The sequence below is a fragment of the Dipodomys spectabilis genome, unplaced genomic scaffold (assembly GCF_019054845.1).
Source record: "Dipodomys spectabilis isolate Male_0828 unplaced genomic scaffold, ASM1905484v1 ptg000030l, whole genome shotgun sequence".
Classification (NCBI taxonomy): Eukaryota; Metazoa; Chordata; class Mammalia; order Rodentia; family Heteromyidae; genus Dipodomys; species Dipodomys spectabilis.
In genome coordinates, this window is record NW_024870707.1 from 777312 (window position 1) to 794329 (window position 17018).

Here is a 17018-nt window from a genome sequence, read left to right on the forward strand (position 1 = left end):
AAACCACCAGAAAACCGGAAGTGGCGCTGTAGCTCAAGTGGTAGAGCGCTCGCCTTGAGCTGAAGAGCTGAAGGACAGCGCCTAGGCCCAGAGTTCAAGTCCCATGGCCGACCAAAAAAAAAAAATCAGTACTTTGGAAGATTTCTCTTGAGAATGTCTGTTGGCCCAACAAGTTCACCTCTAAATATCAACACAGTGAATTCCAAGAAGTAACAAGAAAGAAGGGAATGCAGGGTAAGAAAGTCTAGGACAGGCCCCACTGTGGGTAAGGGGCCAACATGACAGATGGAGAACAATCTATACTTATTTGTGTTCACAGACATACCTTTACTTTATGCTCCAGATAAAAATTCACTGCTTGTCTTAAATGGTAGTTACATACAGCCCAGCTGGGGACTGGAGGTATGGGTATTCTGTGTAATGAAACCATAACCAGGATGGAGGAAGAGACCTAGACAGCAAATTTGCTCTCGTTTCCAGCATTTTCACCAACAGAACAAAAAGGTTCTAGTCAGACTCTGTTCTCTGAGGCCACTATGCCTTCTGGCCACTATGTTGTCAGTGGTCTTAAGTGGTCTTTTGGACTCTTCCAGACTACTGTAGCTAACTGAGCTTCCCACATCCCATTGGGCTTACTGGCCAGGGTTTATGTCAACAGAAAGCAAACATTTGGATAGTTCTCTAATTAGATAATATTTAAGCTCTGTTCAAATCTAAGAACCTGTGAATTATTTCCCTCAGTACTCTGTGTAGTTTATGACATTTATTGTTCAGTGCACTTGTTGGTGTGTTTCTTTTCTTTAGTTGTGTGTTTAATATACTCAGTTGGGTTCAATGTTAAACTCCTTAAGGGATATCCCCCAGGGTCCATCATTTTCTTTTCTTTTGGTTATGGGGCTTGAACACTGAGCCTGGGCGCTGTCCCTAAGCTCTTCAGCTCAAGGTTAGGGCTCTACCCCTTGAACTACAATGCCACTTCCAGTTTTCTGGTGGTTTATTGGAGATGAGAGTCTCATGGACTTTCCTGCCTGGGCTGGCTTTGAATTGTGATCCTCAGATCTCAGCCTCCTGAGTAGCTAGGATTGCAGGTGTGAGCCACTGGCACCTGGCCAGGGTCCATCATTTTCTTTCTTCTTTTTTTTTTTTTTTTGGGGTCCGGTCATGGGGCCTGAACTCTGGGCCTGGGCACTGTCCCTCAGCTCTTCAGCTCAAGGCTAGCACTCTACCACTTGAGCCACAGTGCCACTTCCGGCTTTTTTCTTTTTGCTTATGTGGTGCTAAGGAATTGAACCCAGGGCCTCAGGCATGCAAGGCAAGCACTCTACCACTGAGCCAACTTCCCAGCCCCGGGTCCATCATTTTCTGCTATGCAGAAATGCCTAGAATGGAAATCTGTGTGTGTATGAGAGACAGAGAGAAAGAGGCAGGCTCGAGTACACACGAAGGAAGAAAGAGGGGAGGGAAGGGGAGAGGAGGGGAGGGGAGGGGAGGGGAGGAAAGGGGAGGGAAAGGGAAGGGGAAGGGAAGGGAAGGGAAGGGAAGGGAAGGGAAGGGAAGGGAAGGGAAGGGAAGGGAAGGGAAGGGAAGGGAAGGGAAGGGAAGGGAAGGGAAGGGAAGGGAAGGGAAGGGAAGGGAAGGGAAGGGAAGGGAAAGACAAACAGACACTACTGGGGCTTGAACTCAGCCTTGTGTTCTCAATCAGCTTGCTTGACTGGCCCTACCTCTGAAGCCAGGCCTCCAGTCTGGCATTTCGCTGGTTAATTGGAGACAGAGTCTTCAAGACTTTTCTGCCCAGGCTGCCTAATTCCTTTAAGGTCTCAGTCTCCTGAGTACCTAAAATTATAGGCATTAAGCTACCATCACCCAGCTAGAATTTAAAAAAAATTTTTTTTGTTGGTCATAGGACTTGAACTCAGGGCCTAGACACGGTCCCTGAGCTTTTCTGCTAGAGGCTAGCATTTTCTGGTGTGGTTAATTGGAGATAAGTCTCACAGACTTTCCTGCAGAGGCTGGCTTTGAACCATGATCTTCAGATCTCAGCCTCCTGAGTAGCTAGAATTGCAGGTATAAGGCCACTAGCACCCAGAGAAATCATTTAAAGAAAAACTAGAGGTAGGATCTGTTAGATGTCTCTATTGGAAAAAGCACACCACACACATCCGAGGGTGGGCGGGGGAGTTTAATGCCAGAAAGACTGGCAGACTGTCTCCATCAGGACAGACAGGAGCAGCTGCTGTTAAATTAGGGAAGGGTACTTATAGGGAGGGAGCCTGAATTACTAGGATCACAGGCATGCCACCACCACATCCAGCTTTCTTCCATGGAGATAGGAGTTTTCAGCACTTTTCTGCCCAGGTTGAGCTGCAATCTTGATCCTTGGCTTACTGTACAGCTTGGGATAATAGGTGAGCATCACTGTGTCCAGTCATACATAGGCTGAGAAAGGACCTCATGAACTTTCCTGTCTGGGCTGGTAATTGTATAACTGCCTCCCATTTTAGCCTTCCAAATACCTAGATGGATCTCACCTGTAATCTATTCAGGAGGCTAAGATCTGAGGATTGCAGTTTAAAGCCAGCCTAGGCAGGAAAGTCCATGGGACTCTTAGATTAATCACCAAAAAAAGCCAAAATAGAGCTATGGCTCAAATGGTAGAGTGCTAGCCTTGAGCAAAAGAGCTTAGGTATAGTGCCCAGGCCCTAAGTTCAAATCCCAGGACCAGCACAAACAAATTACCCCTAGATTACAGGTGTGAGCCATTGGCACTGCTTCAAAAACCAATTTAAGGTCTGTGAAGGTGGTTCAGTGGTAGAGTGCTTGCCTTGCATACATGAGGCCCTGGATTTGATTCCCCAGCACCACATAAGCAGAAAAAGCTGGAAGTGGAGCTATGGCTCAAGTGGTAGAGCGCTAGCCTTGAGCTGAAGAGCTGAGGGACAGCACCCAGGCACATAGTTCAGGCTCATGACTGACAAAACAAAACAAACCCCAACTTAATATTACTAAAAAAAGGTTCTTTTTTGTGCCAGTATTGAGGCTTGAACTCAAGGCCTTGACACTCTTGTTTGCCTTTTTCTCTGGAGCTCTATAGCTTCTGGCTTTTTGCTGGTTACCTGGAGATAAAAGTCTCTCACGTTTGTCTGTCAAGGCTGGCCTTTTTTTTTTTTTTTGATCAGTCCTGGGGCCTGAACTCTGGGTCTGGGCGCTGTCCCTCAGCTCTTCAGCTCAAGGCTAGCACTCTACCACTTGAGCCACAGCGCCACTTCCGGCTTTTTTCTTTTTGCTTATGTGGTGCTGAGGAATCGAATCCAGGGCCTCAGGCATGCAAGGCAAGCGCTCTACCACTGAGCCACCTTCCCAGCCCCCCCCCCCTTTTTTTTTTGGTCCGTTGTGGGGCCTGAACTCTGGGCCTGGGCGCTGTCCCTCAGCTCTTCAGCTCAACCACTTGAGCCACAGCACCACTTCTGGCTTTTTCTCCTTATGTAGTACTAAGGAATTGAACCCAGGGCCTCATGCATGCAAAGCAAGCACTCTACCACTGAGCCACCCTCCCAGCCCTCAAGGCTGGCTTTGAGGATTTCACAAATCTGATCCTCCTGAGTAGTGAGGAATATGAGTTTAAGCCATTGGCATCTGGCTAAAAAAATACACACACACACACACACATATAAAATATATATACAAATATAAATATATACATAAATATTTTTATTATTTTGTTGGCTGTGGGGCTTGAACTCAGGGCCTAGGCACTGTCCCTGAGCTTTTTCGTTCAATGCTAGCACTCTACTACTTTGAGCCACAAAGTGGCTACTTCTGGTTTTGTGGGGGCTAACTGGAGATAAGAGTCTCATGGACTTTCCTGCCTGGGCTGGCTTCAAACCACAATCATCAGAACTCAGCCTCCTGAGTAGCTAGGATTACAGGTGTGAGCCACTGGTTCCCTCTCTGCTCCTTGAATTTTTTTATGCATCTCGGCATTAACAGTTTCATGTTGAGGTAAGGAAATAGTTTTTGTTTTTTTTTTTTAATCTGAAATTACTCTCGGCTACCTCTAAATAGTCTAGGACATTCAAATGTGAGGCCTGTTGATCATGGATAGGCTGCACTAGAGCTATGACTATGACAGCTCAGGTCCTGGTTGGTAGATCCAACTGCTGACTTTCATCACTCTGCTAGGCCTCAGAGAACCTCATATACTAAATGCATAAGTAATGGCACTCACCCTCATGGATGTTTCACCACCATGAGCCTGTTGCAGCCTGAAGACTTGGGCTACCATGTGTTCCGTGGAGGGATGCAGTAGGATCCTTCTTGAGGCCAAGCCCACCATTACATATCTGCCCATTGGAGACAAGCTCACTGAAATGGCATTGGGACCTAAGGACCAAAAGAACAGAGACATTTCCTAAAGTACTTGCCATTCCAAAGAACAGCTTTCACTCTTTTATCTTTTCTCTGATGTTTATATTCACTTGATCACTATGACCTTATCTTATAGGAATGTAGTGAGTACACATATATACAGTAGTCTGCTTAGTATTCAATGCTAACCACTGTTAGTACATTAATTACATTTTAAAATTGTAAAAAGCATAGTTATAATTATACCTCAAAGTTTTGTTTTTCTTTTTGTCAGTTGTGGGGCTTGAACTCTGGACCTGGATATTGTCCCTCATCTCTTCAGCTCAAGGCTAGCGCTCTACCACTTGAGCCACAGCGCCACTTCCGGCTTTTTTTGTTTTTTGCTTATGTGGTGCTGAGGAATTGAACCCAGAGCCTCAGGCATGCAGGGCAAGCACTCTACCACTGAGCCACCTTCCCAGCCCCATTATTAAGTATTCTTTAAGAGCATTTTTTTGGGGAAGTATTGGAGTCTGAACTCAAGGCTTTGTACTTGCTAGGTAGGTGTTCTGCTGCTAAGCCATGCCTACAACTCTAAGAGCATGTGTGTGTGTGTTGGTACCACAGCTTGGACTCAGGATCTCATGCTCTCACTTGGCCTTTTCATTCACGGCTAGTGATCTACCACAAGTCACACATCCATTTCCAGCTTTTTCCTGGAGAAAGATATTCTCATGAACTTTTCGGTCTAGGCTGCTTCAAACCTCTATTCTCAGATTGCAACGTTCTTTTCTTTTCTTTCTTTTTTTTTTTTTTGTCGGTCGTGGGCCTGAACTCTGGGCCTCGGTGCTGTCCCTCAGCTCTTCAGCTCAAAACTAGCGCTCTACCACTTGACCCACAGCACCACTTGCAGCTTTTTTCTGCTTATATGGCGCTGAGGAATCGAACCCAGGGACTCATGCATGCAAGGCAAGCATTCTACCACTGAGCCACCTTCCCAGGCCTCAGATTGCAAATTTCTAAGCAGCTAGGATGATAGACATGAATCATCAGTACTCAGCTATAAGTGTGTACGTGCATACTTGTGTATGTGTGTATGTGTGTACATACTGGTCCTGGGGTTTGAACTCAGGGCCTGGGTGCTGTCCCTGAGCTTTTATGCTCAAGGTTAGCACTCTACCACTTGAACCACAGCTCCACTTGTGCTTTTTTTTGGCGATTAATTGGGAGATAAGTATTTCACAGACTTTCTTGCCCAGGCTGGCTTCTAACTGCAGACCTCAGATCTCAGCCTCCCAAGTAGCTAGGCACAAGCTTTTTTTGGGGGGTCTGGTCATGGGGCCTGAGCTCTGGGCCTGGGCGCTGTCCCTCAGCTCTTCAGTTCAAGGCTAGCGCTCTACTACCTGAGCCACAGCGCCACTTCTGGCTTTTTTTCTTTTTGCTTATGTGGTGCTGAGGAATTGAACCCAGGGCCTCAGGCATGCAAGGCAAGCGCTCTACCACTGAGTCACCTTCTCAGCCCAAGCTATTGAACAACTCTTTAAAAAAAAATCTCTTAATACAACTTTACATTTCTCTGAATGATACCTGCTAAAAACTTCCTTATATGTAAAAATTTGTATAGTTTCTGAGAAGTGGGATTTCTGGATCAAAGAACACATATTTTGGGAGGCTTCTTTTGGGCTTTTAGAGCCTTGTACATGTTGGCTAAGGACTTTATCACTGACTTATATCCAGCTTTTTTGTTTTTTAAAGATAGGGTCTCAAATAAACTGTGTAGCCTAGGCTAGCCTCAAACTTATGATTCTTCTGCAGCATTGCTAGTTCTAGAATTATAGGTATGTATATTATGTATAGGTAGTAGGCATCACTACTCAGTGGTTTTTTTTTGTTTTTTGTTTTTAAATACAAAATGCCAAACTGCCTTGTAGTGTTCAAGCTCCAAGGCCAGTATGTGTGCACGTTGCACACACGGCTCTTTTCTTATTGTCAGCCTTATTCTGAGTTGTTTTTTTTTTTTGCAATGCTCCAATCCTTTTCTGGCCTGTGCTTCAAGAAAGGTAGAGGTAGTGTGACCATTTCTCTCACTCAGTCTGTGCCTCACCTAGGAATACCCAAAACAAGCACCAAAGTCCCTCTGCCCTTAGGTTGAGCTTCTTTTTTTTTTTTTTAGATTGAGCTTCTTATGCCTTACCAAATCTCTTGGTATAAAGCATTTCCCCCAGGTTATGAGGAGCCAGGGAGTACACTGCCAAGATGCCTTCATCAGGAAAGCCCCTCTGGCTGCTAGGGATGAAAGCTGCCAGGAGTTGTCCATCTGCAGAAATATCACAGCTGGCATCATTGTAGATCTTGCAGTTCTGTACCAGCACATTCACAGAGGCTGTGTTGGACAAAGAAAGGAAATATGGTAAGAAAGTATGCAGCTGATGTAAGAAATGTGAGACTAAGAAATTTTGTGGCCTTCCTAAGAGTGTGGACCCTGTCTAGACATGCTATAGGATGCCTTGTCATTCAAACTAAAATGTCAGGAATCAGGAAACAGGCAGTAGATGGCTCTTCTACTACATTAGTAGAGATGGGGACAGGGCAGTCCACACCTCCACACCACCAGCTGGATTTCAGTTCACACTTAGGAGACATCATTTGAGAGCTTAGACAGAACATTACTACAAATTTTCCTGGAGGGTCACTCAACAGCTATTATTGACCAAAAGATCAAAACAAAATGAATGGAACAATCCCACTGAGTAAAAAAAAAGGGGGTATGTATGTGTTCAGGTACAGCTTTCCTAGACCAGGAATCCTACTCAACACCTGCTATGTGATCAGAGAAGTCACTTTAGAAATTTGAATTTCACTTTCTCTTTGTGAATACTAATATCTAACTCCATAAAGAGAGGATAAACAGGAAAGATCCAGCCCTGGTTGGAAGGCTGGGGTCTTTTGATCTTTTTCATGATGCTGTATGCTTTTTCCACATTGTAATCCAATGTTCCCAGGTAGCCCTAGTCTGAGAATAAAGCCCAGAGTCAGTGAGTAACAGGCTAAGCTGCTGAAGTAGCTGGAATGGAGGGGGGACTAGAGGCATGTCTGTTCAGGAGGAGAATCTATCCACTATACTACATGTGACAGAAATAAGGAGATATTAGCCAGCAGTAAGACTACAGTGGGCTGGTTTTGGATTTCATTTGATCCCCTCCTCAAAGCCCGATTGTGTGATGTTCTGCAGAGACAAAGTGGTTTGTTCTTAAAGTGAGGCTGGAACAAGAAGGCCCACATTAGGGCACAAACAGAATATAACATATTTAAAAGGCCAAGCACCCTTTCTCTTATGTCTCATTTTGATCTACGGCATGCAAAGCAACTTTCTACTCATTCTTATATTTGAAGAAGTCCACTATTATGGCGGTTAAAAAAAAAAAAAAGGCCAAGCTAACCTGCCATGACTAGATTCAGGCTACTATTTCACTAAGCCATATATGACTGAGAAGTCAAGGGCAGGTTTCCCTAGGATTTCAGTCCCAGGAAAACAAGAATTGTCTTTTCAGTATTTATAGGGCCAGGGACTCAGAGTAATCTGTAAAGCTCTATGCTTGTTCCCCTTTCCCTACATGTTGCTAATGAAGCTACAGAGATGACAGAGTCGATAAAAAATGATACAGACACATTGATTAGGTTGTGCCAATTCTCAGGGGCTGACACCTACAGTACCATTACACATAAAACCGAGGAGGGACTACAAGGATGGCTCTGTTTGCTAACTAATAAAATAATGACATCCAAATACTCATTGCTATCACCATTAGGCCTCTCTGCTGCTCAACTCCCAACCCACCATCTGCTCTATCTAGCCTGTATGGCTAGATTTATCCAGTGAGTACTGGGACCGTATGCTCCTGACACAGGGTCCCAAGCCCTTTGCCAAAAATATGACAATCTCTTCCTACTTCTCTGGATCAACACGATATGGGGATATGGAATCCAGGAATCGAGGAAGCTTCAGAAATGAATTCATCTTGTTTTTCTAGCCTTGAGGTTGGCACAACCCTCAGAAAAGCTAAAAAGAAATGAACAATTAAGAGTCTAATCATCAAAGACAGGGAAAGAAACTAATCAAAACTAGTAAGGCATGAAAATAAAGAATGCAATGGGACTCTATGGACTTTTTTTTTTTTGGTGGTTGTTGGTTGTGGGGCTTGAACTCTGGGCCTGGGCGCTGTCCCTCAGCTCTTCTGCTCAAGGCTAGTGCTCTACCACTTGAACCATAGCACCACTTCTGGCTTTTTCTGGTTATGTGGTGCTGAGGAATTGAACCCAGGGCAGCATGCATGCAAGGCAAGCATTCTACCACTGAGCCACCTTCCCAGCCTGTCTCTGGACTTTTAAGTCAGCTTTTCTTTTTTCTTTTTTTGGGGGGCTAGTCCCGAGGCCTAAGTTCAGGGGCCTGAGCTTCTTTTGCTTAAAGCTAGTACTGTACCACTTGAGCTGCAGCACCACTTCCAGCTTTTTCTGTTTAAGTGGTACTGAGGAATTGAACACAGGGCATAACGCATGCTAGGCAAGCACTCTATCCCTAAGCCACATTCCTAGCCATTAAGTCAGTTTTACAGTTAGCATTTTATCTACACTTAATGTTCCATAAATGTACAGTGATTACTCAGCTATATCTCTTGTGTTAACATACATTTTGGTCAAATACAGAAGCTGAAAATAACCCTCAAAGCTAACCACCAACATGAAAAAAAGCAATTAACTGGTTATAGAAATAAGAGGTGTGGAGAAGAGAGCAAATGTGGTTTCCTTCTAAAAATCTTGGCTCAAAACTCATGAGAAGCTGGTTAGTGGGGCCAAAAGCATTTTGTGAGCTGCAATTCTAGACCACTGTAAAGTTGTCTGTATTGTTTTATGATGATTTCGTCATTGACCATTTCCTAAATTTTGCTCCATTTATCTAACTCCACCCAGTTTCACAACAGCTCCTGGTTATAGCACTGATCTCAGACAGACATGCAAATGACAATGAAAAAGAGAAGGCAAAAATCTTCTCCAACATGCTTCATTTCAAAATTTTTTAGTTAGTAACCTAGAATTGCACTGCTGCTTTAAGGAAAGGGATGTGGAAGGTATATGATAATTTGGTAGGTCCATTACAGAGATCACTGGGCAGTATGCTTATAATCTCTTTTCATCTCCCCTTTTCCCCCTTTCTTTCTTGCTGATCCTAGGGCTTGAACTCAGAGCCTGGGAGCTATCCCTGAGTTCTTCAGCTCAAGGTGAGCACTCTACCACTTGAGCCACAGTGCCACTTCTGGTTTTCTGGTGTTTCATTGGAGATAAGAGTCTCATGGAATTTCCTGACCAGGCTGGCTTTGAATCACAATCCTCAGATCTCAGCCTCCTGAATAGCTAGGATTATAGTCATGAGACACTGGCGCATGGCAGATCTTAGCTTCTTTTTTTTTGTCGGTCATGGGCGCTGTCCCTCAGCTCTTCAGCTCAAGGTGAGCACTCTACCACTTGAGCTACAGTGCCACTTCCAGTTTTCTAGTGGTTTATTGGAGATAGGAGTCACCTGGTCTTTCCTGCCCGGCCTGGCTTTGAACAGAGATCCTCAGATCTCAGCCTCCTGAGTAGCTAGGATTACAGGCGTGAGCCATCAGTGCCCAGCTTCCCAGAGCTTTTTTGTCTCAAGACTAGCACACTGGGCTGGGAATGGGGCTTGGTGGTAGAATGCTTGCCTAGCATGCATGAAGCCCTGAGTTTGATTCCTAGTACTACATAAACAGAAAAAGCCATAGGTGATGCTGTGGCTCAAGTAGTAGAGTGCTAGTCTTGAGCAAAAGAAGCTCAAGGACAGTGCCCAGGCACTGAGTTCAAGCCCCAGGACTGGCAAAAAAAAAAAAAAAAAGACAAAGGGTAATTAATTTATCCTTTAAAATTCAATACTAATGTTAAGGAGAGGAGGCGGAGAGAAGAGGCGGGGAGTGGGGGGGATATGGAGTGGGAAGGAGAAATAAGGATAAGAAAGAAGAGGGAAGAGAAGAAGAGGGAGGAAGGAGAGACTGAATAGGGAGAGATGTAGCCAGACACTGAGCTCACATTATTAGAGATCTTTCTTATTCCCTTACCTTACCTTGTCATGGCAGTTCACCATCTATAGCAAGCAAGCTACAGCAAGCATGAGAATCACCAGGAGTGCTTTCTAAAACATAATGCTGGACCCAGCCAGAGAATCTGTATTTTTAATAAAGTTCCAGGTGTAGCTGATGCTGTAACTATGGACCAAACTTGAGAGCTCAGCATCTGGCTTTCACTTAGAGGAAAACGTACTTGGCAAGGATGATGGGGTAGATACCTAGACAGCTAAGAGGGAATAAAGGATAGGAAAGAAAAGAGATGCAGGAGACATCAGAGAATCATGTTCCATATTCTTCAATGTAATTCCTCCTAATTAGAAATGATTATTAAATGGGAATGGTGGCACATGCCTATAATCTCAACATTTGGGAAGCTGAGAGGAGGATTGTGATTGGAGGCCAGTCTAGGTTACATAACAAGACACTCAAAAATTCAATGGGGGTGGGGGGGGGGGGGTGCTGGGAAGGTGGCTCAGTGGTAGAGTGCTTGCCTTGCATGCTTGAGACCCTGGGTTCAATTCCTCAGCACCACATAAGCAGAAAAAGCTGGAAGTGGCACTGTGGCTCAAGTGCACTAGCCTTGAGCTGAAGAGCGGAGGGACAGCGCCCAGGCCCAGAGTTCAAGCCTCATGATCAACCAAAAAAAATTCAAAGGGGACCAGGGGCATGGCTCAACTGGTAGAATACCTACCTAGCAAGTGTGAGGCCTTGATTTCAAATTCCAGTACCACCAAAAATGAGGTAGGGAGAGAGAGAAGTAGGAAAGAAATTACTTCCAAGTGAAAATGCCCTAGCAGTAAATAAGAGGAGAAATACTGATGCCTGGAGGAACAGATGGCTCAGCCATCCTATCAAACTCCATAAATTATAAACAAACACCTTGTACAAAGATCGATGGATAGACTTTTGTTGGATGACCAGATGAGGCCATGGGAACAATTAGCAGTTGTAATGCTTTTGCAAATGGATTAGATACTAATTTGAAAAACCCAAGGGAGTTTATAAGCAGAAAAAAAATTTTCCTCTTGGCTATCTCCGACCCTTCTGATTTCAGCAGAAGACCAGATCTCCAAATGACACTGTAGACACCTCAGCCTCAAGGCACCAGTCACATCCCTTGTAGTGGTCTGCCATATACCACTTATCTACTATTTTCGTTTGTTTGTGCTAGAACTGGGGCTTGAACTTAGCCTCATACTCCTACTTTGCTTGCTTGGCTGGAGTGCTACCATTTGAGCCACACTTTTTTTTTTTTTTTTGTCGGTCGTGGGGCTTGAACTCTGGGCCTGGGTGCTGTCCCTCAGCTCTTCAGCTCAAGGCGAGCGCTCTACCACTTGAGCTGCAGCGCCACTTCCTTGAGCCACACTTCTTTTGCTAGTTAATTGGAAACAGTCTCACTGACTTTTCTGCCCCAGACAGTATCAAACTTTAATTTTTTAGGTCTCAGCTTCCTAAGTAGCTAGAATTATATGCATGAGCCACTGGCACCTGCTCTCCACTGGATTTCTTTTTTTTCAATAAGTTTTTTATTGTGAAAATACTGTACAGAGGGGTTACTGTTACATGAGCAAGGTAATGAGTACATTTCTTATCAAGCATTGTTGCCTCCTCCTTTGTTTTTCCCTTCCATCCCACCTCCACAACTACATGCTCCTCCTCCTCCCTCTACCCCCCCACCTGCCTAAATTGTAAAGTTAGTTTTTTTTTGACATAGTGTCTTGCACATCTCGTTGCAATGGGTCAACCTGTATCCTTATTTAAATATTTTGTTTTTTCCCTTCCCCTCCCCAAATTATACCAACATCAAATACAGTGATAACAAGGGTTATATCATGGGGGAGGAACATATAAAGCAACAACAAAAAAAAAATCACATGGTACCTTATAAATATATGTTAGAAACAATAGCAAGAAAGAAAAAACCATGCCGGACACCGGTGGCTCACGCCTGTAATCCTAGCTACTCAGGAGGCTGAGATCTGAGGATCTCGGTTCAAAGCCAGCCCAGGCAGGAAAGTCTGTGAGACTCTTATCTCCAATAAACCACTAGAAAACCGGAAGTGGTGCTGTGGCTCAAGTGGTAGAGCGCTCGCCTTGAGCTCTGAAGAGCTGAGGGACAGCGCCCAGACCCAGAGTTCAGGACCCATGACAGAAAGAAAGAAAGAAAGAAAGAGAGAGAGAAAGAAAGAAAGAAAGGAAGGAAGGAAGGAAGGAAGGAAGGAAGGAAGGAAGGAAGGAAGGAAGGAAGGACAAAAGAAAAAACCACTTGTGTTCCTATCTTGGGGTTCATTTCGCTTAACTTCATCTTATCCACTGGATTTCTTAAGGCCTGTTGTACCAGGACACTTAGTGATAAAAGCTATTCATCCCTTAAGTTTACTCTTAAAAATCATAGTAAAACAGAAAACAAAGAAATCCCAGAGAACCTAACAGTATTATTAGTTTTGAAGCAGTTTCAAAATTATCTACATATATATAAAACATTATTTAAACTTCTTTTTACAGATAGTAATTCAATAACTCCCTTAATGCGAAGCAAGACAAACAGGTATCAAAACACTTTAGTCTAATTCTAAAAAAGTTAATTAAATACAATTAGGGTAAGCCAAATGACCAGCAACTTGGCATCTGCTGAACCATAAGTAAAACTCAAGATCAATGGTTCTCAGACATGGGCTGTGTTGTTCCCAAGCCAAAATCTACCTTCCGATGGAAGGCAGGTTAACTTTAAAAAATGAATCCTATATTAAGACAAATTTCCAATTTACTTTACTAACTGAATCTATCAAAAGTGATGATCAAGCTGGGTATGGTGCCATATGCCTGTAATTCCAGCACTCAGGCTGAGGCAGCCTCAGTTTGAGGCTAGACTGGACTATATAGTGAAAGCCAAAACCATAAAATGTTCTTATTTGGATCAAGAAGAAAATAAGAGTAAAATGATATCCAATTGCATAAAAACAACAAACAAGTGGGAATCAGAAGCCCAGCACAGATCAGGAAGCAGGTTAAATTCATTTAAATAACTAGCACTCTCCAGAGATCGAAAATTTGTATCTCAAAGGTAAAGGAAGATATATCTTTAGAATTATAATCAGATTCTTTTAAAGAATCACAGTGCAAAACTGGGTGCTGGTGGCTCATGCCTGTAATCCTATTCCAGAAACTGAGATCTGATGATCAGGGCTTGAAGCCAACCCAGGCAGGAAAGTCTGTGAGACTCTTCTCTCTAATTAACTACCAGAAAACTGGAAGTGGAACTGTAGCTCAAAGTACTGCTGAGGAGAGTTCAAATCCACCTTGGGTTAAAAAGCAAGTACAAGGCTGGCCTGGGACACACAGTATCTCAAAGAGTTCTGTACTTGACTAGTCAGTTGATAGAATTAAAAAAAAAAAATTCCCCCCTCAGACTGAGCACAACAGCTCAAGTCTCTAATCATAGCTACTTAGGTATTGGTGTTTAAGCTCAGTCCAGGCATAAAAAATTCAAGAGACTGCATCTTAAACAATGACTAGGTCAAATGGAAGACACCTGCCACTCCAGAGACAAAGAAAAGCATAGATAAAAGGAATAAAAGATGAGTGGACTAGTTATAAAGCAACACCTTATTCTGAAAATTACCAACACAAAAATGGTCTGGCAAAGGAGCTCAAGTAGTACTTACTAAGTGACTGCTTAGGAAGCATAAAATCCTAAGTTAAAACCCCAGTACTGCTAAAGAAAAAAACAAATACCCAACGACCTTTCCTTATGTTTAGAAGAGGGAAGCACCAGGTTTAAACCACTTTTAAAAAAGCTATATTTTTTCTTTTCTTTTTTGGTACTAGGGATCAAATCCATGACATTTCACTTGCTAGGCAAGTGCTTTACCACTAAGCTACATCCCAGCCTCAGGTTTAAACCTTTAAAGAGCATAAGGAGGAAAAAGTAAGTAACTTCAATACTGCTCCAATACTACTCCAGTTACTATTTAAATTGTTCCAAAGAAAGAAAAACAAACAAATGAAAAAAAAAAAAAACCAACCCCACAAAAGTTCTCAATTATAATACCCAAACCTCTATAGATTTTACTTAAAAACAATAAGCACAGATCTAATTTACGTGTGAATAGCAATATTTAAAAAAGTTCTGCTGGGCGCCAGTGGCTCATGCCTATAATCCTAGCTACTCAGGAGGCTGAGATCTGAGGATCATGGTTCAAAGCCAGCCCAGGCAGGAAAGTCTGTGAGACTCTGATCACCAATAAACCACTAGAAAACCAAAGTGGCGCTGTGGCTCAAGTGGTAGAGTGCTAGTCTTGAGCTGAAGAGCTCAGGGACAGAGCCCAGGCCCAGAGTACAAGCACCATGGTCAACAAAAATAAAAAATAAAAAAATAAACTTCTACTAATAAGCATAAGAAATGCGTAGAAATAAACATAAGCAATGAGGAAGACTTTAAATTATTCCTAAGAATATGAGAGACTTGGAGAAACTGAAAATCATACCAGGCTGTTTGATAAGAAGATAAAATAAATATACTGAATCTCCTTAATTTTATTTATAAATGAATGGGATTCTAACAATTATACTAAACAAGATTGGGAGGGAGTTTAATATGTGTATTGAAAAACAAAAATGCCAGAGTGGTTTTAAAAATATGAAAGTAGGAAGGAAAATTTGGATTAAAAAAAAAACTATACCAATAACAGGAAACTAGTTCCACCAGATTCTAAAACATAGGGGCTCAAAAATGTAAGCCGGAGCTGGGCACCAGTGGCTCATGCCTGTAATCCTAGCTACTCGGGGCTGAGATCTGAGGATCGTGGTTCAAAGGTAGCCCAGGCAAGAAAATCTAAGACTCTTATCTCCTATTAACTACCAGAAAACAGGAAGTGGTGCTGTGGCTCAATAGGTAGAGTGCTTACCTTGAGCTGAAGAGCTGAGGGACAGAGCTCAGGCCTAGGGTTCAAGCCCTACAACTGACCAAAATATGAATAATCCTATGAATAATCAGACAGATCACTGGAATAGGATTGCCCAGAAATATACCTAAATACAAAAGAAACTAATAGTATGATGAAAATAGTACCCTAAATCAGTCAAACAGAGTATTAATTGGTTGAGACAAATGAAGAATCATATAGGGGAAAAGTAGGATTGTGCTTTGCTTATTTGAGATTAATTTCCCTAGTAAATCAAAGAATTAAATGTAAAATGCTAAAATGTAAAGTACTAAATGATCCTAAAGATGATACAAAATCTAGAAACCATAAATGTAAAGTGGTATAAACTTTTTTGTAAAAAAATTCTTTGCATTTATAGGGTTTTAATCTGAAGAAAACAAAGAACAAAATTTTACTCAAATCATTCAAAACCAAAATTAAATTATTAATGAAATACTGTAAAATGAACATCTTACTTTCCTAAAGTGTCCTTAACCTGTATGAATTCCTAACTGCCAATCACTAGCTGTACAGCAGCTTATCCATCATCACCAGATTGATTTTTAGAAAAATATGGATGCATTTCAATAGGACTCTAGAACTTAAGTTTTAACAAAAATTTAAATATACACCAACTCTCAAATTGCCTAATTCTTTCTCACCAGATCAACTATGATATGGATAAAAGACAATGTTTTTTGTTAATTTTTCCACAAATTAAAATGAGTAAGGAACAAATTATGCATGATTTTTAATTTCATGTAAGTTGGACAGAAGTATTTACATGTTGAAATCCAGGGCACTGGCAATACCAGGCAAATGCTGCAATTGAGCTGTACTCCAACCCTTAAAATTCTTTTTCTCTCTTTGCTTGCTAAGACCTCATTTTTCACAGCCATTTCTTTATTACTATTTTATTATTATTACTAGCAGTACTAGGGCTTAAACTCAGGACCTTACACTTGCTTGGGAGGTGCTCTAATACTTGAGTCACATGTCTAGCCCTGTCACAGTCAATGGATAAGAAAGTAAGAACTCTCAGCTGGGTGCTGGTGACTCATGCCTGACTCATGGTGACTCAGGAGGCTGAGATATGAGGATTTCAGTTCAAAGCCAGCCTGGGCAGGGTCTTAAACCACCAACCAAAAGCGGTGCTTTGGCCCAAAGTAGTGGAGTGCTAGCCTTGATGAAAGAGCTCAAGAACAGAGCCTAGGCCCAAAATTGAAGCCCCACAATGACCACCACCATCACCAAGAACAAAAAAAAGAACTTTCCAGAACTGAGAAGTCATTTTACAGTTATCTAGGCAAGGATTCTCCTGAGAATCCAAGTGGAAACTAGGAGTCCAAAAAATTTGCCACATAACACTTACACTTATTAGACAAGCATGCTATCACTTGAGCCACATCTTGAATATACTTTTTGGGGGGCTTGAACTCGGTCTATGTGCTGTCCCTGAGCCTCTGTACTCAAGGCTAGTGCTCTACCATTTGAGCCACAGTGCCACTTCAGTTGAGTGGTTATTTGGAGATAAGAGTCTTATGGGATTTTTCTGTTTGGGCTGGCTTCAAACAGTGATCCTCAGATCTCAGCCTCTTGAGTAGCTAGG

At 42.6% G+C, this 17018-nt stretch overlaps 1 protein-coding gene across 9 annotated transcripts in view; it reads right to left on the minus strand.

Annotated features, from left to right (window-relative positions):
- Ambra1 (autophagy and beclin 1 regulator 1) overlaps positions 1-17018 on the minus strand; it is a 223351-nt gene that overhangs the window by 36556 nt on the left and 169777 nt on the right. For all 9 annotated transcript variants that reach the window (XM_042675939.1, XM_042675938.1, XM_042675937.1 and 6 more), the window contains 2 exons: positions 6539-6727; positions 4226-4380 (listed from right to left, as the gene is read on the minus strand). In XM_042675939.1, the coding sequence (XP_042531873.1) occupies positions 4226-4380; positions 6539-6727 (344 nt within the window). The remainder of the gene's footprint in view (positions 1-4225; positions 4381-6538; positions 6728-17018) is intronic.